Genomic DNA, 26,882 nt, shown 5'->3' with positions numbered 1-26,882 from the left:
CTATTCAGAACAACAGCCATTTTATCTCCTACAAGGGGCTGCTGTACAAAGTATGTTGAAAGAAATGCATAGCATGTGAAAAAAAATGATGTATTCTAGAGCTATTAAATTTTCAAAACATTGCACAAGAAATTAATAGACAAATGATTCAGGAAAGGAATGCTGTTTATCCAGACGTACAATGCTATTGACATTGCAGTCACAGAAATGTAAAGATTGAGCTCTAAATTAATTTGAAGCACATGTAGCATGTGTAACACATGCTATCTTAATATATAATTAACAATAAACAGCTAAAAACATTTTCTTAAAGGAGATGCCCCCACATAGCATGGTTTCAAAACTGAAGATATTTATAACTACAATATAACATATGAACCATGAATTCTTATTATGATTCATTTGTCTTAGGCTCTGACCTTTGAATCTAACGTGATCATCAAACTTAAATGTTCAGAAGCTTGTTTCCATTCATTTATAAAATACATTAAATAATGGAAGTCACACTGGCACCAACATGTCAGCAGGGCCAAATTTTAATTTGCAAGACATGACCAAGAGAAATGTATGCAAAAATAGAGAGAAGACTGACAATGAGAACGAGCTTCCTCAGCAAAAAATGGCAGTTAGATTTTATGTGACATTCAGAAAGAAAAAAATAAAGTGAATCCAAATGGCTTCTAGAATGTCTAATTGTTAATTTCTATCATTGTTTGGTTTATCAAGGTCATGCCAAATAACTTGTTTACCAAATCTCTTCACTAAATTATGAAAAATTACATGTATTACCTTCTGTGCCTTGCATATTTGCCACTGACATGACCACTGCCATCACAGCCAGGCGTGGGACAGCTGTGAAAGAGAGAGAATTAATTAAATAGGTGCCGGTGTGCTGTAGAAAGATTATACTAAAAGCAGGCAGTAGGTATTACAGAGATGGAGGGCAACAAAGACAGAAAGAGAAATCAAATAACTGAAGGGAAAAAAAAGAGGGGATGCTTTTTATTAGCAAGTCTCGAGGGAATTAATTTCATCAGTGCAGCAGGGCATGAGCAAACCACCAATGAACTTGAAAGTGCATTATACCCATTAAAAGGCTTGAATTTTCTAAATTGCTAATGGGGATACATTTTACACTCAGAGCACTAACCTGAACAGCTCTTGTATGGCTGGTTCCACGGGAACTGCAGAGAGATGGAAAATATATAAAAATTTATCATCTATTACAAGTACCCCTCTTCTACAGAAAATTACCAGAAAGGTTGTGTAAAAGCAAGGGTCAGAATGCATCGTGCAAAGAGATTCTGGAGGATGGAGGTCACCCTGAGCGGGGGCCTTGAGTGATTTACTGAAGCAAGAGACGTACCTCGAACACCTTTGGAGCGTGTGCGATGGCGCTTCTCGTCTGCATCCACCTCCATCTGGGAATAGATTAGCAGGCAGTCAATGTTCTTATCCTGCATGCACAGACTATCAATGCACAGACTGATACAGTCTCTCACACAATTTATTGACAGTATTTTAATTCCATTTTATCCTGTAAGGTGAAGTCCACCTTACAGGGGATTTTTAGGATCTCTATGTTTATTTAAAAACAGAAAATGAGGTAATTTTTGCTTTAATCAGTCTATTTGCATGCTCTGCTTTCATAGCAAATGGTGTGCTTCGAACCACTGGTTCCTCTTTTTGAAGGGATATTTCTGACATAAAGCCCTGATTACTCCCATGTATTTTGAAAAAAGGATTCAACAGATTTCTATACAATTTAAAACTGAAGTCAAGTGCTCACACACCATAGGTCACTTTCTAACCGAACACTTTGCAGTGGGAAAGGGAGAAAGGAATAATGGCTGAAAAGGACATAAAGAGTCATCATTAGAACTGCAAAGATTTCATGTTATTTAATATTCCATTATGACCTTTGCCAATGTGTTTCATTGTTTAGATGTGTTTTTCACATTTCAGGAATGCACTCACTTGCTACATATGGCTAAACCTTTACCTTCATTTTATAAACAGCATGCCTATCTGACATAGCTCTCTATGCAGTAATAAATACACAGCAATCTTAAATCTTTACCAGACAGGGGCAGGGCTGCAGATTAGACCTCAGAAAGTATCATAAACACTGATCTACAATAGTTACCATGAGGCCACACGGTTTCTTTGGATCTTCCATGTACTATTGTTAGCAGACTTTCAAAGGTAAATGGCACAGACCAGCTAAAGTTTACAATTTTGTACAACACAAGCCGATTGCACTGAACTATGCTGAGAGACTGTGTCAGGGAAAATATGTGCAGTATTTGTATAATCAGCTGCTCTGGATGTGGAAGAACGGGATGGCAAAATGGATCCGCAGTGGTTTCGTACACAGAGATGATATTGTAAAGGTCAGGAAGCAGAGAAATCAACCACAGGGCTCCCGTTCCCCCAGAGGGAAAATAAAAAAATCAGTCATTGGTTTATAGCAATATTCTTGGATTGATATCTGGTAAGAGTGTCACATATCTCACCCCAAAACAAAGAAACAGGTCCAAGTGACTTGCAGTTAACCCTTTAATCACTTAGCTTTCTTTGGTCAGCACCTTAACACAAATGATGGAGGTAACTAAGGAGGAAGAAATTACCCACCAGATGATGATATTCTTTTCACTTTACTAAAAAGAAAACAGTACATTGTGCTATTCTCTAACTCCTGCAATGCAAAAGGACTTGACAGGAGACCAGAAGTGGAGTTATTTGATCTCCAGCTTAGTATGTTTTTTAAAAAGTTTGGAAGACATTATCTATCATCATTTGTCACCACTCAAAAAATCTGCTGAAAGAACTATTACGATCTTAACCTGGAAATGTTGCCCAGGTTGTTATGATAGTCTGTGTAATTTCAGAAGAGGCAAACTATAACACAAAATAGATTATTTGCCTGTCTTTCTAAATGAAGGTAAGCACTTAGAGAATGCTGTGAGTACACTTATAGTTACACTGACAGTCTAAGAAGAAATCACTAAGCTGGAAAAGCCCCCATAGGATCCATACAATCCAGATTCAGAAGCAGGTCAAAGAAGTGAAGAATGATTTTAAAAGCTGCACTGTTAATTCAAATTTTGTTGTGTATCCTACATAGCCTGCTGCTTCTACAGAAAAGACAAGGATCTACCTGCCTTAGTCTGTGACCTAGATGCCCTGTAGTACATGGAAACATCTTGGATGCTCTAGGACACCGCAGATGATGGCAGGTGACTATGTTAAGCCAAATGAACCTTGCTTTATTTATATGCTCGCTCACAGATTGTCAAGATTTTATGTTTCACGTCAAACCTTCAGCCTTCATTCTTCTAGGTGTTCAATGTTAGATGCTGGGAGGAAGCAATATCCTGAAGTTCTACACGAGGCACACATTGGTTCAGTGAAAGGAGGGTCACCTGCCAGCCCACCACAGCATCCCCACACACACCCCTGACATTTCCATGGGAAGGAACAGAATTCTGCTCCTGAGGCCATTAACCTCACACAAACATGGACTTCCTCCCCATTTTCACATGCAGAAAATGGAAACATGGTCCTTACTGACTCATAAGGAGTTCACCTCAGTAGTCCTACTTTATTCACGACCTTTACATTACAGTTCTGCAGAACACTGAGTCACTGTTCCAGAAGAGAATGTATCGACCATGAGAACAGGCTGGCTAGAGTTAGTTTTAGCCTGGCATCTAAGAGGAGACACCTAAAAGATTATGTATGAAAGCAAAGAGCGACACATCAGGAGTAAGAAGAAAATAAATTCTTAACATGGCTACAAAGAGAAGTTTTAGAGATGAAAACGCAAAGGTCTAAATTCTTAATTCTGAGAAGGAAGAAAAAAGGTCTCAGTAGAAATTAAACCTGGTAAGTCACAATTAAAAATAATCAAAGTATTGGATATGCTGTACTTAGGGATGACGGGCAGAGAGAGGTAGAGCTTGCAACTCTGTATCACCGCTATGTGCATTAATGTTATTCACAGAAACAAGACCCTGGATAGTTAGAGATCAGTGCTCTAAATGTGGTACAAGAGAAGGTCTCTTATATTGGAAGGTGTGTTAAAGACAATCAAATAGGAGAGAAAACAGGTTGAGTAGTTTCCTTCTCACTGGAAAAAAATGGAAAGGAAATAAATCTGTGTTGCAGTGAAGGATTCTTATGGAGCGGCAGATGAATGATATAACCACAGGAATATCCTTGAAGTTTAGGATGATTATGTCTGATAAATTTCTCGTGTAAAAAATTACCTAACCAGATAAATGAAATTCTATACTAAATCTCCCTTTTCTGGGTAAAAATGAAAAAAGGCCCTGTGTGGTCACCTGCATGCAGGCAACTAAGACTTGTTATTTCTTAATGTACAGAATCTGAACCCAATAACTAAACCAAAGACGCACACACAATCACAAGGTGCTTTAAAAGTGTTAGTAAATGAAAGCTGCAAATAAACATGAGCCAAACTAAGAAGAGAGTCTTTAAACATAAAATTACTATGATTAGGAGCAGTTGAAAGATACTTCATTAAAAGAATTTTTAAAAATGCATAATCACACCATAAGGATTCAGCAATTAAAAAAAAAAGAGAGAGAGAGAAAAGTTAAAACTCAGCAATTTGAAACTTAACAAAACACCTTATAGCTCATGAAGATTAAAAAATAATTCATATGCATGTATACACATGTAGGGCAGTTTACTAGAAAACATGAACTATCAATAAGAAGAACTAAAAATATCAGTGAAAACCAAATGTTAAATGTGAAACATGGTAATAATAAGAAATTACATACAATTGGAAGAAGATGATGATGATGATGATGATTATTATTATTATTACTACTACTTTGAGATATTTAATAGCTAGTATCAATAACCATGAAGAATTTTTTTAAAAAGTAAAAAAGCAGCTATTAGTTATTTTAAAATCCAAATCCCAGGCAACATATAGCTCCCGCAAATTAACATAGCCTGATCATCCTCCAAGACATTGCTGTTGATATGTTACAATCCTAAGCACTTACGAAATGCTGGAGAACTGAAAAAACAAATCTGAAAAAATGGTTCTTGTAACTGTTCAAGTTAACCTTTACTAAGTGCTGAGGGGATGGTGTGGTGCACTAAGTTAATCTTCCTGATGTTGACCCTTGTTAACATCATACAAAAGCTGATAAGGGTTACAAGACGATGACATAATTAGTACCAGTCAGTACTTTATCATGGAAAATCTGTAGTTGACAACACCTGAAACTGCTTGTTTATAATACTTCAAAATTCCTTGATAAAGGTAGCTATGTTAGGATATAGCATACTTAGACACCTTCTAAACATTTTGCTTTCTCATAGTGAATGTTCAGACAATAATATAATCACTTCATAATATCAGCATATTTATAATGGTTGATGAATATTTCTGCAGAAAAACACATTATGTATACAAATTACTATCTTTACAAAAATACTTGTAAAAATTAAAATATATATATTTAATATGAGCCTTTCTGCTATAATCCCACAGGCATATGTTTTAGCCCTATAATATTCAGTATTTTCACCAGTACTTTGGAAGATTATACACTGCTGAAATATGCAGGTAACACAGAAATTAAAGAGGGGTAAACTATGCTGGAGAGACAGACCAGTTACATATACTGGCCTGAGTCATTTGGCAGATTTGACTCATCTGAAAAACATGACAGTGCCAAGGTCCTGTACCTATGAACAAAGAATGTAGGCCATCCATGAAAGACCAAAGCTCATCATTGGTAAGGCAATATCAGCCAGGAGGACCTGGGCAGCCAGATGAGCATAAGGGATTTCTGCGCTGCTGTAGCTGAAGGGCAGAACATGATCCATAGCTGCAAAACCTTTAAGGCTGTATTAATTTTCCAGGAAAACACTGAGGTATTCAGATACGGTCAGTAACTTCTAACAATAAAGGGCAAGTTTTCATCGAGCCCTCATCTGCTTTTCTGTTTGCTTTCCCAATAACCCGTTGGAGAATTCAGGTTTTTACAGTACATAGATTTGAGGCTATGAATCCCTTCATAGAGTTAGCTGAGACTAAGCTTCCAAAAGTTTCACAGTCACCGCTGCTCTCCCTGTCTCAAGATATGCTCACATAGCTACCATAAGGGCTCCCTCAGGGCTTCCAGCAGCGAGGGATCCAGAGCTTTGGGTCCCTTTGCAAGACAAATGGTGATTTTTTGCTCCCTCGTGGGGAGGTAGTTCAGCATTTTCTTCCCTTGCAGACAGGTAGTCCTCAGAATGATCATTCTTCTTAAAATTGTCAGGGTATCTGAACTTCTTGCTATAAGCATGGAGGCTGAAAGGTTCAGTCCCAAGTTCCATAACTTTCAGCTCAGACAATGCTTGCTTAGTGAATTAAACTGGTTTCCCTCTAGCTGTGATGTACCAGAAGTATAGAAAGCCAAGAATTCTGTAATTCTAAGAGCCTTAGATCTGGACTTGCAAAATTTTTCCTTCCCAATTTGGTTTACTCAAAATCAAAAACCAGATTCTCAAATACTCTCCAAAATTGCCGAATGTTTCCTCAAGGTAGAGCATTCACTGTCTATACTACACAAAGGTAGGTGATCACTTATGACTTTAAAAATCTATGGCAAGTACTAATATATACTAGAATTACTGCATAATTGTTATTGCCAATCAAGCATGTTGCTAAAATTATTAAGAATCTCACTTTTTCCTAATCAGTAGTATTAAACATACTCATAATGTGATAAAAGTAAAATGTTCAAGACAAAAATTGTGATTTCCTGAAAATGCAATGAGTTTATTATATACAAAGACTGCAGTTCAAAAATGTATCGCCTTGTGGCTATCAAGTTACTCAGTAAAGGCAGATTTTCAGTCAGCCATGATCCACGATTCAAATTTCTACACGTAAGATTCCTTTACTACTTTTACAGCCAATGTTTGCTCAGCTTTTATTTTTATAACTTAAAAAATTTACATTATTCTATGTAAAAGTTAAAGTGAAAGGATTTAAAGAATTTCATTAAAATCTAATATCTCAAAGAATGGAGGAGCTGACTAGGAGAGGTGCACTGCTGGACCTCATCCTCACTAACAAGGAGGGTCTGGTTGAAGTGGTAAAGGTTGAGGGCTGCCTGGGTTTCAGCAACCATGAAAGGGTGGAGTTCAGGATCTCCTGTGGCAGGAAAAGGACAGCAAGCAGAATTGCAACCCTGGTCTTCAGCAGGGCAAACTTTGGCCTTTTCAAGCAATTGCTAGGGGAAATCCCATGGGCAAGGCTGCTTCAAGGTAAAGGGGCCCAAGATAGCTGGTTAGTGTTAAGGGACTGATTCTACCAGGCACAAGATCAGAGCATCCCGACACGCAGGAAGCCAAGGAAGGGAGCTGGGAGACCTGTGTGGTTAAACAGGGAGCTGCTGGGTAAGCTCCAGTGGAAGAGGAGAGTTTATAGACCATGGAAGGAGGGGCTGGCCACCTGGGGAGAATATAAGGTTGTTGTCGGAGGGTGTAGGGAGGCAACCAGGAAAGCTAAGGCCTCCTTAGAAGAGAGGGGTCAAGGACAACAGAAAGAGCTTTTTCAAATAAAACTAACACCAGAGGCAAAGTAGGCCCACTAATGAACGGGGTGGGTGCCCTGGTGGCAGAAGATACAGAGAAGGCAGAATTACTGAATGCCTTCTTTGTCTCTGTCTACTCTGCCAGAGGCTGTCCTGGGGAGCCCTGTACCTCTGAGGCCCCAGAGGAAGGCAGGACAATGGAGGAGTTTGCCTCGGTTGATGAGGACTGGGTTAGGAAGGAATTAAACAACTTGGACATCCATAAATCCATGGGTCCGGATGGGATGCACCCACGGGTGCTGAGGGAGCTGGCTGAGGTCATTGCTGGACCACTCTCCATCATCTTTGCCAAGTCCTGGGAAACGGGAGAGGTGCCTGAAGACTGGAGGAAAGCAAATGTCACTCCAGTCTTCAAAAAGGGCAAGAAGGAGGACCTGGGTAACTATAAGCCGGTCAGCCTCACCTCCATCCCTGGGAAACTGATGGAACAACTTATGCTTGTTGCCATCTCAAGGCATATTAGGGATAAGAGGGTCATTAGGGGCAGTCAACATGGCTTCACCAAGGGGAAGTCGTGCTTGACCATCCTCATTGACTTTCATGAGGGCATAACAAGATGGATGGATGATGGCAGAGCGGTGGACATGGTCTACCTTGACTTCAGTAAAGCCTTTGACACAGTCTCCCACAGCATTCTCACAGCTAAACTAAGGGCGTGCACTCTGGATGATCGGGTAGTGAGGTGGACTGCGAACAGCCTGAAGGAAAGAAGCCAGACAGTCGTGGTCAATGGTGCGGAGTCTAGTTGGAGGCCAGTATCTAGTGGAGTGCCTCAGGGGTCAGTACTGGGGCCTGTATTGTTCAATATATTCATCAATGATTTGGACGAGGGAATAGAGTGTACTATCAGCAAGTTTGCTGATGACACCAAGCTGGGAGAAGTGGCTGACATGACAGAAGGCTGTGCTGCCATCCAGCGGGACCTGGACAGGCTGGAGAGTTGGGCAGGGAAAAATTTCATGAAACAAGGGCAAATGAGTATTGCATCTAGGTAGGAAAAACCCCAGGTTCCAGTATAGGTTGGGGAACAACCTATTAGAGAGCAGTGTAGGGGAAAGAGACCTGGGAGTCCTGGTGGACAACAGGATGACCATGAGCCAGCACTGTGCCCTTGTGGCCAGGAAGGCCAATGGCATCCTGGGGTGTATTAGAAGGGGGGTGGTTAGTAGGTCGAGAGAGGTTCTCCTTCCCCTCTACTCTGCCCTGGTGAGACCACATCTGGAGTATTGTGTCCAGTTCTGGGCCCCTCAGTTCCAGAAGGACAGGGAACTGCTGGAGAGGGTCCAGCACAGGGCAACAAAGATGATTAAGGGAGTGGAGCATCTCCCTTATGAGGAAAGGCTGAGGGAGCTGGGGCTCTTCAGCTTGGAGAAGAGGAGACTGAGGGGTGACCTTACAAGTTTACAAATATATAAAAGGTGAGTGTCACGAGGATGGAGCCAGGCTCTTCTCGGTGACAACCAATGGTAGGACAAGGGGTAATGGGTTCAAACTGGAACACAAGAGGTTCCACTTAAATTTGAGAAGAAACGTCTTCTCAGTGAGGGTGACAGAGCACTGGAACAGGCTGCCCAGGGAGGTTGTGGAGTCTCCTTCTCTGGAGACATTCAAAACCCATCTGGATGCCTTCCTGTGCAACCTCATCTAGGTGTTCCTGCTCCAGTGGGGGGATTGGACTAGATGATCTTTCGAGGTCCCTTCCAATTCCTAATATTCCGTGATTCTGTGATTCTGTGAATGAAATATGTCAAATATATTTCCCACAGTTAAAATGCTTCTTCTACATTCTTCTAATAACCTGGAGAAAACTATAAACAGTTTACATGAGCAATGTATATAATAAATAGTAGTTGTGTGATCTTCCAAAAAAAATTGTAAACAGACTTTCGACTGTTCTCCTCAGAAAATAACAGGAAAATCCAAATTCTAAAGTGCCTTTTTTCAGGATGTCTGTGTATCCCAAAAGCAATTTGTTGTCTAATAATTATATTTGTCAATTATGGCTCCTGATAATCTGAATATGTTTTTAGAAGATGAATATGTTTTGTGAACCTGTTCGTAAATGGGACATTTACCAATTACTTCAATGGGTCCCCAAGTATCTCACTATATGAAAGTCAGTAACTATACTCCTATACCGACCTCCACTTCCAAATAATAGAAGAGGAAAAAATCCTGATTGAAACCAACACTGTGTGAAATAAATAAGAAAATAATATCCTAGATTTAAACTGAAAGTACAGGACATATTTTTTCACAATATATCTATTAATTTACTTTAAGAAGCTATTTGCTGTTTTCTGCAATTGTCATTAAGTTTCCTGTTAATCTGAACTCATGTAAAATGACCCAGAAGAAAGAAAAGGCAATTCTAAAGATTAAGTAGAAAGAAGATACAGAGTATATATTAACACAAGTTAACTGAAAATCTGGACTAAACTAATTTAAAGTTATTTAAGACAACAAAAATATCAATGCTTAGCATATGATCCCTACCACAGTACTTAAACTACAAAGTTATGACACTATTTCAGAGTTACATTAAGATAACAGTGTATCTGTCCTTACACTGCTCCTCAGTGCCCCTCAACCTAGAATGATCCAGGACTTAGGCACTATGTTGTTTTTTTTTTTCTTTGTATAGATTCATTTGCAACCATCAAACAGAAGGGAGAATGAGGTGAAGATTCTAAGGAAATAAAATGCACAGATCAAGTAGACATAAATGTGTTCTCATAGTTTTGTAAATGAATTGTGTTCTAGGATATGATGACCTCATTTGTGGATGAAGGGAATACAGTAGATGTCATTTACCTGAGCTTCAACAAGGCTTTTGACAGTGTTCTTGTATCCCGTTATGACTATATTTGCATAGTAAGTTCTTTAAAATCAGTTCTTAATATTCCAATCCTCTTAATCACATGTGGCCTATGGCTGCTCTCAACAGAGTAGAATAACATTCAGACTCATGGTTTTGACAGAAAACCAGTCTGATTCTCCCAAATATATTTAATGCACTTGTTTCTGATCGTAAGATCTACAAGACGAGAGACAAAACTGCAGGATAGAAAGTTACTCTAAGAAGCTACTAGAATGCTTAAGGAAAAGCTGGGCAGAAGGGAAAACAATTTCCCTGTCATTTCAGGCCCTTTCCACCAAAACCGCAAGTGTATTCTTGGCATGGACATGTGAAATTTAGTTCAAATATTTTTACTTTTCAAGTAAAAAGGCCAACTTTGTAAAGGAACTATCACATTTGAATCTTCCCCCCAGGAAAACACCAGCATACAACCATGCCCCCTTAGAGTAAAGTTCCAGCGCGATCTGCAAAGATAGAAGTTACAAGTTGAGAGCATATATTACAAAGCGACCAAACAGGCAGAAGAGCAAATTAAGGACTAGAATATAAATTGCTCCTTTGTCCTCTTCCACTTCTGATGAACACACAAAGCTTTTATTGATATCAAGGAGAGTCCTTCTTGCTGAACAATAGGAGAATATATCCTTAGGACTTGTTCTCAGACTTTGAGTGAGAGTCATTCTCCTGCTATAAAACACAAAGAGAAGGCAATCCTTCCATTTTCAGAACACTGCAGGCAGCAACCAAATCTGTAAATGCAGGCCAGAATAAGCAGAATTTTGGTTAAACTTACAAGTTCACCATATATTCTTTTTGTGAGTAAATACTTTTGGGATTCATTGAATTACTCTGGTGGGAAGGCAGGAAACACTTTTAAGCATTTGTCATTGGCTGTGTGTCAGTGAGAGTGGAAAAGACCCAAAGTGCACACAGTTCATTTAAGCATTCATTCTCCTATTACTTTTTTTTGACATTCTTAGACATGAGGAGTGAAAAAGTAGGCGGAAATTAGAGGTAAGGAAAAATAGCACTGGATCTATAGAACTTCTGTCTTGGGAGAGAAGATATCCTTTCTGTAGCCTGTGTTTTCCTAAAGATGCTTTGGATATGTTTAGTGAGTTGGCTTTGGGATATAAGCTGCAGTAGAAGCAGAACTTCCATCTGGAAAAAGAGATGCAGAATATGTCTACACATGACTTCAAGAAATGAGAAGGACGATTATTTTCTTTATTCTTGTTGATTCTGAATGAAATTTACACAAAGTTAACTAAATTTATTCTAGAAATTCTGGTGGCATGGGGCTACATCCCTAAAAATAAAGACAGTATAATATTTTTTATCCAACAGTCTAGCAATTGTTAGTGAATATGTAAGAAATAGTTTCCCAGTCCCTCCATCTTCTGAAATCAGTAAAACCCATGTGAAAAATTTCTCATCCACCATAAGCCAAGGCAGTTTGGGGTGAACTGTCATCAGCCTCACTGCGTCATGATGGTCTCTTTTGCAGAATTAGAATTAAGTATCAACATAATTGCTCAGTGTTACAAATCACCAAGCCACTAAGTTATTGTGTCAGTCTTCTTATCTCAGTGAATATTTCAATGCTTCAGCTTAGCACTTTGGAAGGGAGACAAACCCCAAAATCTCTTGTAGCCTAGTGGATACAGTACTGTTCTGAGGGACAGAAGGCCTGGGGCAGAGATTTGGCTTTAAACCTGGATCACTTCTCACTTTGTTTTGCTTTCACTGTAGACATTTGATGATGCAATGTTCTAGTTCAGATAAGAAGTTTTGTTTCAAATTAAAGCAAAACTTTTTAAAATTTTATTTAAATTTGGGGTATTGTTTTTTGGTTTTTTTTTTTTTGGCTGCTGAACTGAAAAAAAACCCCAATGGTTTGTCGATATACCAATATCAAAGACACAACCTTTTCGATTCTAGCATCTCAAAGCTGACGAAAGTCTAAACTTGGCTGTGAGGATGAAAAAGGTTCTGCAGAAAAGGCCTGACGGGGAGAACCTGTAGGATTTATTACCTAAAAATAGAGAAACAAGGGCATAAAAAGAGCCAGTTGAGTGTAAATGGTTGGCTGGTCAGTATGCTTGTCTGGCCATGGTCTGTGCCCGAGCAGCAGTTTGTCCTACTGTTAAGCTCCTTTCTCTTTCCTGGGTGGGGACTCTCCATGTGTCCCTGGCATCAGCAACTGGAGCGAGCATGGGTTTGAGAGTGAATATGACCACCAGCAAAGATCAAGCTGGACAAATCAGTGAGCAGGTGAAGTGTCCTGGCATCAGGGGGTTCGGTGGGTCCCCAGGTGTGAGCCCGTTTGTCTCTACAGGCAGGAGCACAAGGGTTGGCTATGGGGTCAGGGTGTCCCAGCCAGCTGTGCGCAGGGGTGACGGTCTGCACCAGTGACTGGAGCAGGGCTGTAGCCAGGGGGTTCATGTGTACAGATGTCGGTAACTGGGGAGACTGGGATCCAGGGGCAGCTACTGGGCAGACTGTCTGGGACCAGCTGCTGGAGGGATCCACTGTGTATATATGGAGACACATACATATATACATTTTCATTAGTGGCTCTGCAACCTACTCATTCAGAGAACAGGATGAGGCTGTGGATGATATCTGTGCCCACATGAGTGCACTGAGTGTCATGCCACAGTATAAAAAAGATACAAAGCTACTGGAGAGTGTCCAGAAGACAGCTATGAAGTTGCTGAAGGGTTTGGGGGGGAGCAGCTAAAGTTACTGCATTTGTTCAGCCTGGAGAAGAGGAGACTAAGAGGAGACCTCACCACAGTCCACAGCTTCCTCACAAGGGGAGAAGGAGAAGGGGCGGGTGCTGAACTCTTCTCTCTGGTGACCAATAACAGAACCCAAGGGAATGTCAGGAAGATGTGCCAGGGGAGGTTTAGGTTGGACATCAGGAAAAGGTTCTTCACTCAGGGGGTGGTGGAGCACTGGAACAGGCTCCTCAGGGAGGTGTCACTGCCTGAACAGTGTTCAAGAAGAGACTGGACAAGGCCCTCAGACACATGGTGTGAACTGTGGGGTTGTCATATGCAGGGACAGGAGACGGGCTCGATGATCCTTGTAGGTCACTTCCAACTCAGGACACTGTCTACCTATCTATATCCATCCAGGATCTGTGTAACCAGACGTGTACATATGCCTTTATGTACACATGTAGTATATACATGTGCTTTGTGTACATGTGCCTGCTGGGCATGCATCTTCAGCCTTGCTACTGATTTTACTTGGGACCATGGAGCAGCAGCAGCTTCTTCTCTTTTTGAGCTGTTAGATCTGGTATGATTTATCTTCCACGAAAAATCCTGTTCCCAAACACAGTGTGTTGAAAACTGACAAGTATATGACATCAGAAAGGTTACTTTTCTAATTCTCAAATTGAAGTATGGCAATTTCTTATATTTTGTGCAGGAACAGAGGCAGAAAAGTAATTTAGCTCATGGCAGACCTAAATTTATTGATTATGGAAGGAAACTAGTGAGAAGAGTGCTTTAAAAGAGAAAATAAATTAGAAATTTTAGAAATTAAGAAGCCAATAAGACTTACCGAAATCTGAACAAATAAATTTCAGTGACATGAAAAAAACGAAAGGTATTTCACAAAAGATTATTAAATCACTTTCACTCCTCACACCTGCTACATGCCAACGGTAAAGGTCCAAATTCCTTTAAAAAGAAGCATGATGCTGTGGGAAATAGTCTTGGCAAACAGGAACTAAGCTAAACTTGAGTTCAAGTTACAAAGCATGCAAGCACATTCATTTCCATATTTATTGCATTCCAGTCCTGCAACTCATATTTTATTATTCTATACTACTGAGCAGTATCTAACACCTCATAGATGGCAAATAAATGTGCGACTTCAACTCCCTTTTAGAATGGATCAAGTTAAATCCATTTAAGCTAGTTCTGATGACAATTCATCTGTGTTTACCTTTACCAGTGATGGTAAAACTACTTGCACAGGGCTGATGTTTTCTTTCTGGATCAATGGATATGGAAGTTAAATGTTTTGCAAGATGGAAATAGTTTGAGGTGTTCTGAGATACCTCTGAGGGGCTTCAGCGACCTCTGTCCGTATCCGATCCCCAGGGAACTGACCGTGGTTTGTACTCATCAATGGCTGTGGTTCAAGGAACCAGGGTCATATTCCATGAAAGAGTTAAATTTTGTATGTCATAATCTACCAATCACAAAAAAAACCCCACAACTAATATAGGATACCATGGGGCTCATAAGTAACACAAAATGTTCTGTTTTCAATATTAGGCTTAAACCCACTAGCTTAGGGAAGTCAGGCAGGGTAGGTGCACATACAGTCTAGTTCATCTTTGATACACGTGTGTAACTTGTGCTGACACCAACTGCCTGCACATCCTGAGGTGTAATGTGTTTCAACAGACAGGTTTACATTCAACTCATAGGATTTATCACTGAAGACTAATTTCACAAGAGTCTATGTTCTGAACAAGCACCAATAGCTAAATACAACTTCACTTCATATAAATCTTATAAGTATATATAATGGTCTTTTGGATACAGCACACCTAATGGAAGTTTCCATATTTCTATTTGTCTAATATATTGTGTGTATGTTTCTACAAGCACATATTTTATTAGCTGAAATGTAACTACATTTGAAGGGCCGTAACCCAGCCTTTTCTGTAACTCTCATACAATATATTAGCCCTACACATTTTTAAATTATCATTAAAATCCTGGGAGAATAAAGAACAAGCCAAATGTGGGACACTTCAATAACCCTCACCAATATTGAGGAACATGAACATGTACAGTGCCTATTATCACACACAGAAATAAGACCGCACAATAAAAAACTGAAGCACAATCATAGAAAATCAGGTCAAAGCGGTCATAACTTCAGTTTTAGCTTTGACTTTGAATGTCCTAATGACTGTAATCGCAATCACACAGTGTTTCAACCTCTTCATTCAGTTGAATCACCCACATTCTAGTCAGGCCCAGAGGCCTCTTGATGGGGGAACCCGGAGCTGTGCCTGCAAACAGCTGGGAAAAGAGCACCCAGCCCTGCAGAAACATCGACTCGTGACTCGTTCCCACCCTTCAGCCAGAAGCACAGAGCTTCTGGAGAGCTGTAAACCAAAAGGTCATTATGGAAAATTAGAGGGGGAAAAAAAAGAAAGAAAGAAATTCAACTGTCCCGCTTTGCTCAGCAAATTTCACTTCCAGTTCTGCCACAGCAAGCAGCAGGCTCACCTTCAGGATTTCTGAAGAAAAAAATACCAAGCCTGTTTGCGTATCTAGTGCATTTTTAATTGGGTTGGGGTTTACCCTCCAGAACTTATCTACATTATCTGAGACTGTAATTAAATTGAGGAGTCTATTGGTTTCTCTTCGACTAATTCACTCTTTCAATAGGGAATGTATGAAAATACAGCATTTTCTGAATCCAAAGAGAAAATAGATCAGCTTTGAACATGCAATTTAAACATATTTAGTAGTGACATGTATTCTGGTTTTCACTGAGAAGCATACACAGATATGTATGATCTAAGATGCCCACAATGAGCTTTCGTAGAAGCCAAGTCACCAAATCCACAAATAAATATTAGTATGTCACGCATGCAATTTGTCTGCTTATAAAAACTAGGATATCAGATTTTAAAATCTGCTTTCTAGTACCCAAAACTCAAAAATATGCCACAACTAATCCACATGCAAACGTTTGCTGATCCAGTATTATAGCATCCACTGTAGACAACAGTAATATCTTCACTGGCTCTGAATCAGACTGACGACTATCGAAGACAACTATAAGCATTTGAGAACAAAAAAGACTAAAACATGACGTGAAACTAAAGCATTATTGAAAAGATGAGTCTCATGTTTAATGTTTTCATTTCACAATTAAACATAAGCTAAATCTAGTGGGTATGTACCATACAAAAGACAAGTATTTCAGGTAAAGAGGAAACATTTATTAATTAAATCCTCTTTTCAATGCTATAAAAACATGCAAGCCTTGTAGTTTAGTAAATTATCAGTTTTCACATTGAAAGCAGCACAGTAAAACCAAAAATCTTAGTCTGTTAAAACCATCTAATTGTTGTTGCTGTCAAGTATACAGATGGGCATCCCTTCTTCCCTTTTCACTACTGCACAGCAACAAAAGCTCATTTCTGGTTTTAGGTTTTGCCTAATTGCAGAGATGGCAAGGGTACTATTTCAGAACTACACGGAATCAGAAATGTTTGTTGCTGTTAGTGTGCAGACCATTATGCTTATCAAACGCTATGTTATAAATAGCTTGCAGCTATTAGAAATACAACAACTAGCTGATAAATTAATAAGACAGACAAGCAAAATATCAATCATGGCACTGCTAACATAATTATCATAAATTAAACACGATCACAGATTACTGCAGCTGCTGCATAAAACAAGAGCACCTACTTCCGTTGTACAATAACTTGCATAGTTTTAACATTAAAACTATACTACACAATGCTCAAAAGATACAAGGAGACCACAAGAAAACAACAAAGAATATTCACTGGTAGTTTTCTGCCCAAGACTTGTTTAGAGAAATTTCTGGGGTTAAAAACAAACAAACAGCAACAACAACAAAACACCCAGATGGATAGGAATGTGTAGATTAACATGTGCAGCAAAAACCCAGCAAGTGTAGTGATAACTACTGCATAGTAATCTAGTGGCCTATACAAGGCCTGTGCAAGTGCTACATTAAAACAGACCCATTATTACCATCATACTCAGCAATTTCAGTGTTCGCATGAGTTTTGGAATACAATTAAGCTGACATAAACAGTGCCCCTTTAACTCCTGGAATCAAGGGACAGAGTGGAAGTGAATTTATTTTAATTTCTTAATATTTATTGTATTTTTCCATTTTCTTTTATTTCTTGCCATCACTATGACAGCAGAGCACCTGTAAATTCTATTAGTATAATTAGAGATTTTATTAAGCAAATTGAAAAGCACATTTATTCTTAACCAGGCACAAAAGAGACTTCTTGCTCCAGAAGCTTATGCCGTCTGAAGAACTTTTAAGATATAGAAAGAATATTACTCATGTTAAATAACTCAAAGCAGTCAAACAAGACTGAATAGGTAGAACTGCCCATATTGAACCCTCAGTTAAAACTTTGCATGCTGACTTAATACAGTTACTCAGATAAGAGTGAGACCAATTAATTCTGTTCATGCTTGTAAGATATCAGGATAAAAGAATGAAAACTGAGACTTTCAAAATTATGTCTCTGCATCCTTAATGGCAGTTTTGTGACATACTCTCCTATTATACCACCAGCCACATAGGACCAATGGTGTAAAGATTTTATCTCCGTGATTCATTTTGTAAAGATGGGAAACTGCATCATTAGGCTTTGTTTTGACAACTAGGTGAAAGGACTGAAGTGAATTCTGCATAAAAAGAGCTCCCCTTTCATCCTTCAGTAACAGAGGTAAACCTAAGAAGATTTATAGAAGCATGCATGTGCCTTATTTTACGCATACTCTGAAAAAGTTGAGCTGATGCAGGCCCAAGTCAGCGTTGGAGAGTGCAGGTGCTGCCCTGTTTTATGGGCTTCTTTTCTCCCCAGATTCCATGTTAAACTCCTTAACATTAAATTTAGGATCTGAGGCAGCATGTCTGAGGAGAAAATATATCTTTAATATAGTTATTATGCTGTCTGGATGAGAGAATGTTTCTTGGCAAAGAAACTCTTTCATGAAGAAAAGGCATTCTGGCAACGAAGGACATTGAAACAGGATATCCAAAGTTGCAACTGTTCTTTCCACCTATGGGAAAGGGCCAGGGCCAGCAACAGGAGGAGAATCTGCCTTTATAAAATTTGCAACAGCAAAAAAGCTTTGAGCTTCTGATTTTTGTGATTTTATGAAGTTGTGACAATCTTTTGCATAAACCAGTGGTTGACACGTCTGCAGAAGGCCTTCAGAACCAAAAAGGTCAAATTTTGTTCAAAGATTTATAAAAATAATTAAACAAGGACCACATATTACAAAGGTATAATGCAAAATTATTTCTCCGAGCTGCACATCCTTAAGAGTTGATACATCACGTCAGATGCCACATAATAGTATTATATACACAGAAAACTAAATTTGAACTTGCATGCAAACTCAGATGCTGTAAATATGTATATATAAATATAGATGTACAAATGAACAGTTAAAAATATCTGTCACCTTCCTAACAGATGACGTAGATACATCACATCAATGTGCTGAAAGTCATGTATGGCTCTGCTCTGTTCTATTAGATCACACTGGCCTACAACGCAACCTAATATGCAGATCCTTGAACTTATCTCACGTCCCGCTAACATAAAAATTGAAAACATTCATTTGTTTAGACTGTAAGTCTTCCAGGGCAGGGCATATGTTTGTACAGCATTTGGCAGAATAAAGTTCTGGATTGTGATTACAGGACATATGCACTATAGTACTACAAGTAATATGTGCAATAGCACATACGTGTAGGCTCACGTTTTCAAGGCTGAGCAGAGATATTTAGCCTAACAGCTACCTAACACCAATGAAAAAAGTTAGGTGATGTATACCCCAGAAGTACTTCCCATGAAAACATCCTACCGTTTTCACGCAAACAGAGAAGAAAGCCACAAGAAGCAAAAATCTCACTGAAAATTGGCTAAATACAAACACTAGAGCTTGATATTATAGCTGCCTGAAGATACATAAGGACAAAAACATAATGGAGAAAAAGAGTTTCAAAAGACACAGTAATACCAATAGATTTCTCAAAACTAGAGTCTTTCTGTTTAACTCAAGGTAGTATTAGTCAATCTAGAGGAGAAAAAAACTCGAATATTAGCAAAAACAAAGGCAAGAATTGCATCTTCATTACAAGCAATGGAATTACACAGACTTCTCTTCTTCCTTACTAATTGTGCATTCTCAGCAGAATAGGAACTGCAGATGAGAAAAACACTGCAAATTTTGGACAGCCATCAGATTTAGTGCAGTTAACCTGGAGGTTAAATCACAGCCTTAGCAGAACACAGCACCTCCACACGTCTTTAACATTTATCTTGTGCAATACCTATCACTTTATGTTTTTCAAAGCCACAAATATTGCAGCTTCTCTTTGCGATCACAAGACCTGCAAAGATTCTTGTTTTCAATGGAAGTTTAGATTTTTGTACAGCTGATGCTACAAAGAGCACCTTTCAGAAAATAATCTCATATTATTAACGACCATTTTTCTGTAAGGCTTTTTTTCATGCTTAAGACACAGATGAAGGTTCTTCCTATAACATCTCTGTTCCTTTCTTTCAAAGCTGATCTACACGAGTATGTTTATGGGATTAGCTGACATTGCCTACCTACAGCATACGGTCGCAAATCTTTAATTACATCTAAGTCCTAGACCTTATGTTTGGTATTGGTGAGGCAACTGAGAGCTCTGAGAGCCATAAAGTAGGACGTTAAAGGTACAGGAATTTAGATGTAGCTTAAGCTCTTCATATTTAAACCATATTTTCAAAAGTGTTACTCATACTTATTTGAAATCACTGAGGACATCTATAGATAGTTGATATAATAGCAGGTTTGCAACTACTCTCTCTGCTGTTCTTCCTTCTTTCTTGAGTTCATGGATCATACTCTCTTGTGAACTGGAGCATAACTAATCTGAAAGGGAACTGTCTGTTAATCACACTGGGTATCTCCAAATTAAATTTTCACATCCCTTTAGTTATAGTGTCCCATTCTCTGTGCCTTTCTGGTTGAAAAAAAAATAACGGAGTGCCACAGGACCAATAATTTCAAAATGCCATCAGGTATTCCTGTTACAGCATAAAAGGAAGGAGTGAAAACTAGTAGTAGAGGTTGCAGAAAACCACAGAATCAGTGCATTATCATCACATGCTAGCTAGGGTTATCAGTGTGATTTGAAAAGTAGCACTGAGAAAACACAGAGGAAGTAATACTCAAAATGGTTGTCCTTCTATCTGTTTCTTCATGTTCATTTATTTTCTAAATTATTTTTCACCTTCCATTTCATTATCTCTGCTGTATGTCTCTGTAAACACTCACAGTATTTGTCATGCATCAGCTGCTCGCAAAGAAAATTAAATGGTTAAATTTCTGACTTTTTGTGGAAAAGATACACATATTTTAGATTCTTTCACTAAAAAGTATATATTTCATTATCAATTCAGGAACCCACTACAGTGCTGCAGGTTTTTGTTTGCTTTTGATTAAGAAAAGCCTTAAAAGTGACAGTGATTAAAATTACTGTGTGAACCAGTTATATACTTACAGATTTTAACATCTTTACTTTTAATGTCATTTTGACTGAGACATATGTGCATATATGTCTCTGTATGCATGTGTGTGAATGTATGCACTTAGTTGCATGTGTGCCCCTTCCATTAGGTGTATTTATACCACATTCGTCTTTGTGAGAAAAGTAAAACTCAGTTTAAATAAGAAGTAAATCTGAAACCTAAATCCCCTAAAATAGAGGTTTTAGAATGGAAACCCAGACAGACCAACAACTACACTGGCGTTCACAGGCACCATGGTGATGTCTGCTTTTTCAGGCTGCACAGAACTGTAACACAGCAATAGCTTCTGTGCTTTGTTCCTCCAGGTTTTTGGGTTTCCATGGAAATGAGTGGGAATCCCAACACAAGGGAAATATAACAGGCTATCCATCTCACACCATGGTGCTGGATCTCTGAACAGCTGATACATGAGGCACTCATCACAAGAATAAAAATACACATAATACAATACTACACATAATGCTGGAGCCAAAGAAAACAGTTATGACTGTGCCTTAAAGGAACACATGTAAACTACTGCCCTAGTAGATACACAAACTCTGCAAGAAAAGGCTTCATACATTTTTGAAGCTGCCCAGTATACAAATACAGGTACTGTATGATGTTCCAAAGCTAATTAATTGAGCAAGTTAAAGCTAATTAAAGCAGAGCCTAATTTTCCTGTTGTTGACTACACAGATGGTGAATTAAAAAGCATCTACCTTTTGAATTGCAATTTAAATTATGTGTGGTATTAACATTCTACTAACACTAATGTCCAAAGATGCAGCAACTGCTGCCTTAAAGAACGGGTAGACCATTTGCAAAAAATTGCCTCTGTAGCAACGCAATGCCTTTATTTGAATTTTGAGGATTCATGCCAGTTCTTCTGCCCTTTTTGCATAGAAGTGGCAGGGTCACATGGTTTCTCCTTATTTGCTATTCATATCTAAGATTAACGGAATGGTTGGTATGGTCACATAAACGCTTTTAGTGTTAATGAACTGTTGAAAAATAGAACCAGCATAGTCCTTAAACTTCTTTAGATCAGGAAAAAAAAAAAAAAGTTTTAGTCTGTTTGAGTAAGTTTTCTGTCTGACCTGGCAACAAGTGTGAACAAGTGTGTCCTACTACTTTTGTTGGTTTGACTGGAATTGCTCCAGGCTTGTTGCTGAACATAACACACAGTATTTTTCCAATCAGATGCATACAATGTTTGAGGTGCTTGCAAACAATTTGAAGTACATTTTAGGATGAAGCCTTGGAGCATACAAAACAATATGCTAAGCCCAGCAGACAGGCTGCCGGACCTCGTAATGATATCTCCTGCTCCTTGTTAGGTTCATCAGCCACGTGGTAGGAAACAACAAATCATGAGGCAAACAAGATCTTTGAGACTGAGAGAGGAGAAGTAAAAATAAATGGAGACTATAGATTTGCCAGAGAGAAAAGGACAAAACCCCTGCGTGGCATTCTCCATGAGGAGAAATACAGCATAGAAGTATTGAATGTCAACAGTGACAGACCACAGGGCCTAGGCAAGTATGTAATTTCTGTACCAAAAGATGAGCAAACGTTAGCACAAGCTGTGAGCAGGCTCGTCAGGCTTTGTGAGGCGCAGCTTCCCCAGGGCAACAAAGCAGCACTGGGACTCAATAACACTGCACTTGCACAAGGTCAGCCTTCATCCAAGCCTAGAAGGCTTCTTTCCCACACCATTCCTTGTATGGCAAAGAACAGTTCAAAGTAACCATGATCAACAGTATCTCCTAAACACATGGTCAACAGGTAAACATACTGTGATTCTGTTATGACATCTCAAACAAGAAACAAGAGGTAAGGAGTTATCTCAGTTTTGCCTGTATGAAATGGGATTACTGATTTGCACTTTTCTGTGAAATACATCTGTCAGTGTGTCAAGAACATCACACTGAGCTTTGAGCACTGGCTGACCAAGTAGTGATGCCTTTCTAGTGTTTTACCTGACAACAGATTAGCAATTCATTAATGGCTTGGCCACTGCCCTCAGCCCTGTTGAACTTCATTTACCTCTGAGGCAGGTGACAATTCCACTGAAACAAGCCCAGGTAACAGCATCTCTGAAACTAGAGGAGAAAGCTTGCCTGTGACAAGAAGGTCAAAACCTTTTCCTGCCTGAGGTAAATCAGCAATGAAAAAGAATTAAGAAGCCCATTTCCTGACCTAACCCATCATTTCTATGCCTGCATGGCATTTTGACAACTAACTATTTGTGCTGTTAGACTGTAAGCAGTCGTTGAAATTATCCCTCTTTTGATTACTTTGATTTTCAGGTAAGCATCACTTAGTTGTATCACCATAACTAAGGGGATAGCGACTGGTGGCATGAGGGAAGGAACAAGAAGCCAGCAACAGGTATGGACAAATACTGCTTAAAATGACTTCAGCGCTGAGAAAATGTGATGCAACAGTTTATCAGAGAGGCACAAGAACATTTCAAAGCGGTGGGACCATTTATTCACATAAAGTGAGGCTGACATAAACATTAAGTGCCTGGATTAGAGCAGGTTCAACCTAAAGCTGCCATTGAGATGAGACAAACTGAACTTGAGTGAGTCTCTCAGCCCCCATATAGGTAGGTGCCCTAGGAAATAGTTAAATATCTGTAGCTCCATGCTGCTAAAAAGAGCATCTGCAACTCCCACCTAAGGTTCACCAGAAGTGCTACTGGTTGCTTTGTCACATTCTGCCTCTCCTATATCCACAGCCACTCCCCAAGACTAACTGCTCTCCAGCAATCTTCATTGTCTGGATTAAGGTTAAACATGGTCTGATCCTATGTCTAACTGATCAGAGGGCTGGAACACCTCTCCTACGAAGAAAGACTGAGAAAGTTGGGTGGCTCAGGCTGGAGAAGAGAAGGCTCCAGAGAGACCTTATTGTAGCCTTTCAGTACTTCAAAAGAGCTTTTAAGAAAGAGAAACATGAGAGAAATGAAAACAAGTGACTTTCTCTGTAAATAAAGCAAGTAGCATAAGACCTAGTCTCTTCAGAGCTGAGACAGGACCAGAAGGAGTGGAAAAGGTGATGCCCCGTTTCTCTGGTGGCAGCAGGTGACATCAGTGCTGTCACTACTCTGGTCTTTCGCGTTGCCGCCATTTGTCCTTAGTTCACTAGCACACTGTATTGGGTTTGCATGGCAAGGCCTGGCAGCAGGGGAGCTACAGGGGTGGCTTCTGTGACAAGCTGGCAGAAGCTTTCCCCATGTCCAATAGAGTCAACACCAGACAGCTGGACCCTCCACTGGCCAGGGTTGAGCCCATCAGTGACAGTGGCAGCACCTCTGGGATAACATGGTTAAGAAAAAGGGAAAAAGATGCTGAACTGCAGTCAGAAGAGAAGAGTGAGAATATGTGAGATAAACAACTCTGCAGACACCCAGGTCAGTGCAGGAGGGCAGGAGGTGCTCCAGGTGCTGGAGCAGAGATTCCACTGCAGCCCGTGGTGCAGACCATGGTGAGGCTGGATGTCCTGCAGCCCATGGAGGTCCATGGTGAAGCAGAGATCCACCAGCAGCCTGGAGAGGACCTCATGCTGGAGCAGACAGATGACCAAAGGAGTCTGTGACTCCACTGGAAGCTCACACTGGAGCAGGCTCCTGGCAGGACCTGTGGCCCCGTGCAGAGAGCAGCCCAGGCTGGAGCAGGTTTGCCGGCAGGACTTGTGACCCTGTGGGGAACCCAGGCTGGAGCAGTCTGTTCCTGAAGAACTGTACTCCATGGGAGGGAGCCATGCCAGAGCAGTTCATGAGGAACTGCAGTCCATGGGAAGGAGTCACGTTGGGGCAGTTCATGGAGAACTGCCTCCTGTGGGAGGGACCTCACAATGGAGCAGGGGAAGAGTGCAAGGAGTCCTCCCCCTGAGGAGGAAGGAACGACAAAGACAATGTGTGATTAACTGATCACGATCCCTGTCCCACTGGAGGGAAGGAGGCAGAGAATTTGGGAGTAAAGTTGAACCTAGGAAGAAGGAAGGGGTGGGAGGAAGGTATTTTAAGATCTTGTTTTATTTCTCATTACCTTACTTGACTGGCAATAACTTAAACAGATTTTTCCCGAGACAAGTCTGTTTTCCCCATTATAGCAATCGGTGAGTGATTTCTCCCTGCTGTCATCTCAACCCTTTCGTTATATTTTCTCTCCCCTGTCCAGTTGAGGAGGGGAGTGACAGAGCAGCCTGGCTGGGCACCTGGTGTCCAGCCAGGGTCAACCCACGACAGACAAAATATTTATTCACTATAAGATGCACCTGTGCAGTCACAGGCCAAGGATGATGTGGAGTCTCCCTGAGAGTAAAAGCAATGAACTGCGCGGAAGGCAGACATGTTTTCATTGCATCTCCAGATTTCTGGGAAATATACTTCTGAAAAGTCATTTCAGTATTCAAATTGTGCTTTCAGTTCTAGTTCTATTTTGATGAAAAGAAAAGCTAAACATGCCTTATTTTTTTTCAGTGTATAAAATATTTGATTTTTAACATGTTTCTATATCTGTCTTCACCAATCACGTGCCCATAACCTTTCTATGCTACAAGAAATGATGATAATAAAGAACAGCAAATGGCAACTACAACAGTAATCATGTCACATTATTTATACATCAGTGGCTGAAGTATTAATTACCGTATTCAATATTTTTTGTATATTTCTTTGCAGAATCTATGTGAAAAAATCACTATTCGTTAGTCAAAATATGCTCAATGAGTAGTTGTTCCCACATTCGAAGACCTGTTATTTTTAAGTATTGCTTTATTATTATTTGGTAAAAAGTCACATTTATTTCTGCTGGCTGGGTGAGGGATGGTCATACAGTAATTTTGAGCTCATTCCCTGCAAGTTTCTGAACAGGCTACAAGAACCCATCCCGCACACAGGCCAGTGAAACAGGTAAAGGAAAGCCTTTAGGTGTAAAAGGCAGGTGGGAACAGAGAGAATGGAAGAAGAGGGACTACAAGGGGTTTGTTGCATGGTAAGGTACCTTATACAGAATGAGATTCTTATTACATGCAAAAATATAAACAACTGATTTTAATTTGATTGGGGTTTTGATGAGTCCCTGTAAGAAGGTTTGACTGGAGCCCAGGCCTGCCTAACCTCTAGTGTCTGGCCTTAGGCTCAGGCTTTCTGCCCTGTTCTCTGGCTCCCTAGTATTGCAGCTGGCATTGCCTGCTTTTGTTGGCCATCAGCCCAAATTATTTTCTCTCTTCATTTTCACCTCTCCCATGGCTGTGGAGCAGGTGGGAGGTCAGTGCTATCACTCTTCCCCTCATGCCCTCACTGCTTATCACCTTCCCTCTTGTGCCTTTAGCAGAAGAAATGAAACATAAACCGGATGAGGAGACAAAGCAGATGGATCTATGGCAGGAAGTAAAAGGGACACACTGTTAAAAGCCACCTTCTCCAGAGGCATCTGGGCATTAAGAAGAAAAGCTAGAGCCAGGCACAGTCAATAATGCAACTGAAGAAGGGGGATAGTACCAGCAGTCAAAAGTATCAGCTCTGGAACTCAGCAAGGAGAAGATACAAGCAGAAGTGGGACAAAATGCCTCTGAGGCAGATCAGAACACCAGTACTAAGTCGGGAGAGGCTGCCAGAGAAAGGGAGATAGATATGGTTGAGAGGTAAGAATATGGGGGGAAACTGTTTGAAACATTTTTAGGGATGCCTGTGCTCCTGGCAGAACTGAATAAACTATAGGTGAAGACTTCAAGCATATGCCTACACTGTGCAATAAATTGCTGCAAGAAGTCTTCAACTCTCTCCTCTCAGATGACACCAGAGGAGCCAGTTCTGGCACCAAAGGCAGTGTACTAATAGCAGGCTCTGTAGGGCAGTCAGACTACTTAAAGTAATCAAAGGAAGGGATAATTAGCCTTTGCTCATTCATGCTAACATGGTTATGATTTTTCTGGGTCATGAGCCTGCACAGCATAGCAGTATCATGCCACATAAGCAGACCACATAAGGTCTAGTGTCTGTCCAGCAAGTGCAAATGACTATTTCCTCCTA

General features: G+C 40.0%; 1 protein-coding gene across 26 annotated transcripts in view; it reads right to left on the bottom strand.

Moving 5' to 3' along the window:
* The window catches only part of MYT1L (myelin transcription factor 1 like), a 313,684-nt gene that overhangs the window by 134,147 nt on the left and 152,655 nt on the right, over positions 1-26,882 (bottom strand). For all 26 annotated transcript variants that reach the window (XM_021293590.2, XM_021293592.2, XM_021293594.2 and 23 more), the window contains 3 exons: positions 1,367-1,421; positions 1,151-1,184; positions 790-852 (listed from right to left, as the gene is read on the bottom strand). In XM_021293590.2, the coding sequence (XP_021149265.1) occupies positions 790-852; positions 1,151-1,184; positions 1,367-1,421 (152 nt within the window). The remainder of the gene's footprint in view (positions 1-789; positions 853-1,150; positions 1,185-1,366; positions 1,422-26,882) is intronic.

This window comes from Columba livia, chromosome 3, assembly GCF_036013475.1.
Source record: "Columba livia isolate bColLiv1 breed racing homer chromosome 3, bColLiv1.pat.W.v2, whole genome shotgun sequence".
Lineage (NCBI taxonomy): Eukaryota > Metazoa > Chordata > Aves > Columbiformes > Columbidae > Columba > Columba livia.
The sequence above is the reverse complement of the archived record's forward strand: the minus strand, read 5'-3'. Positions and strand labels throughout refer to the sequence as shown.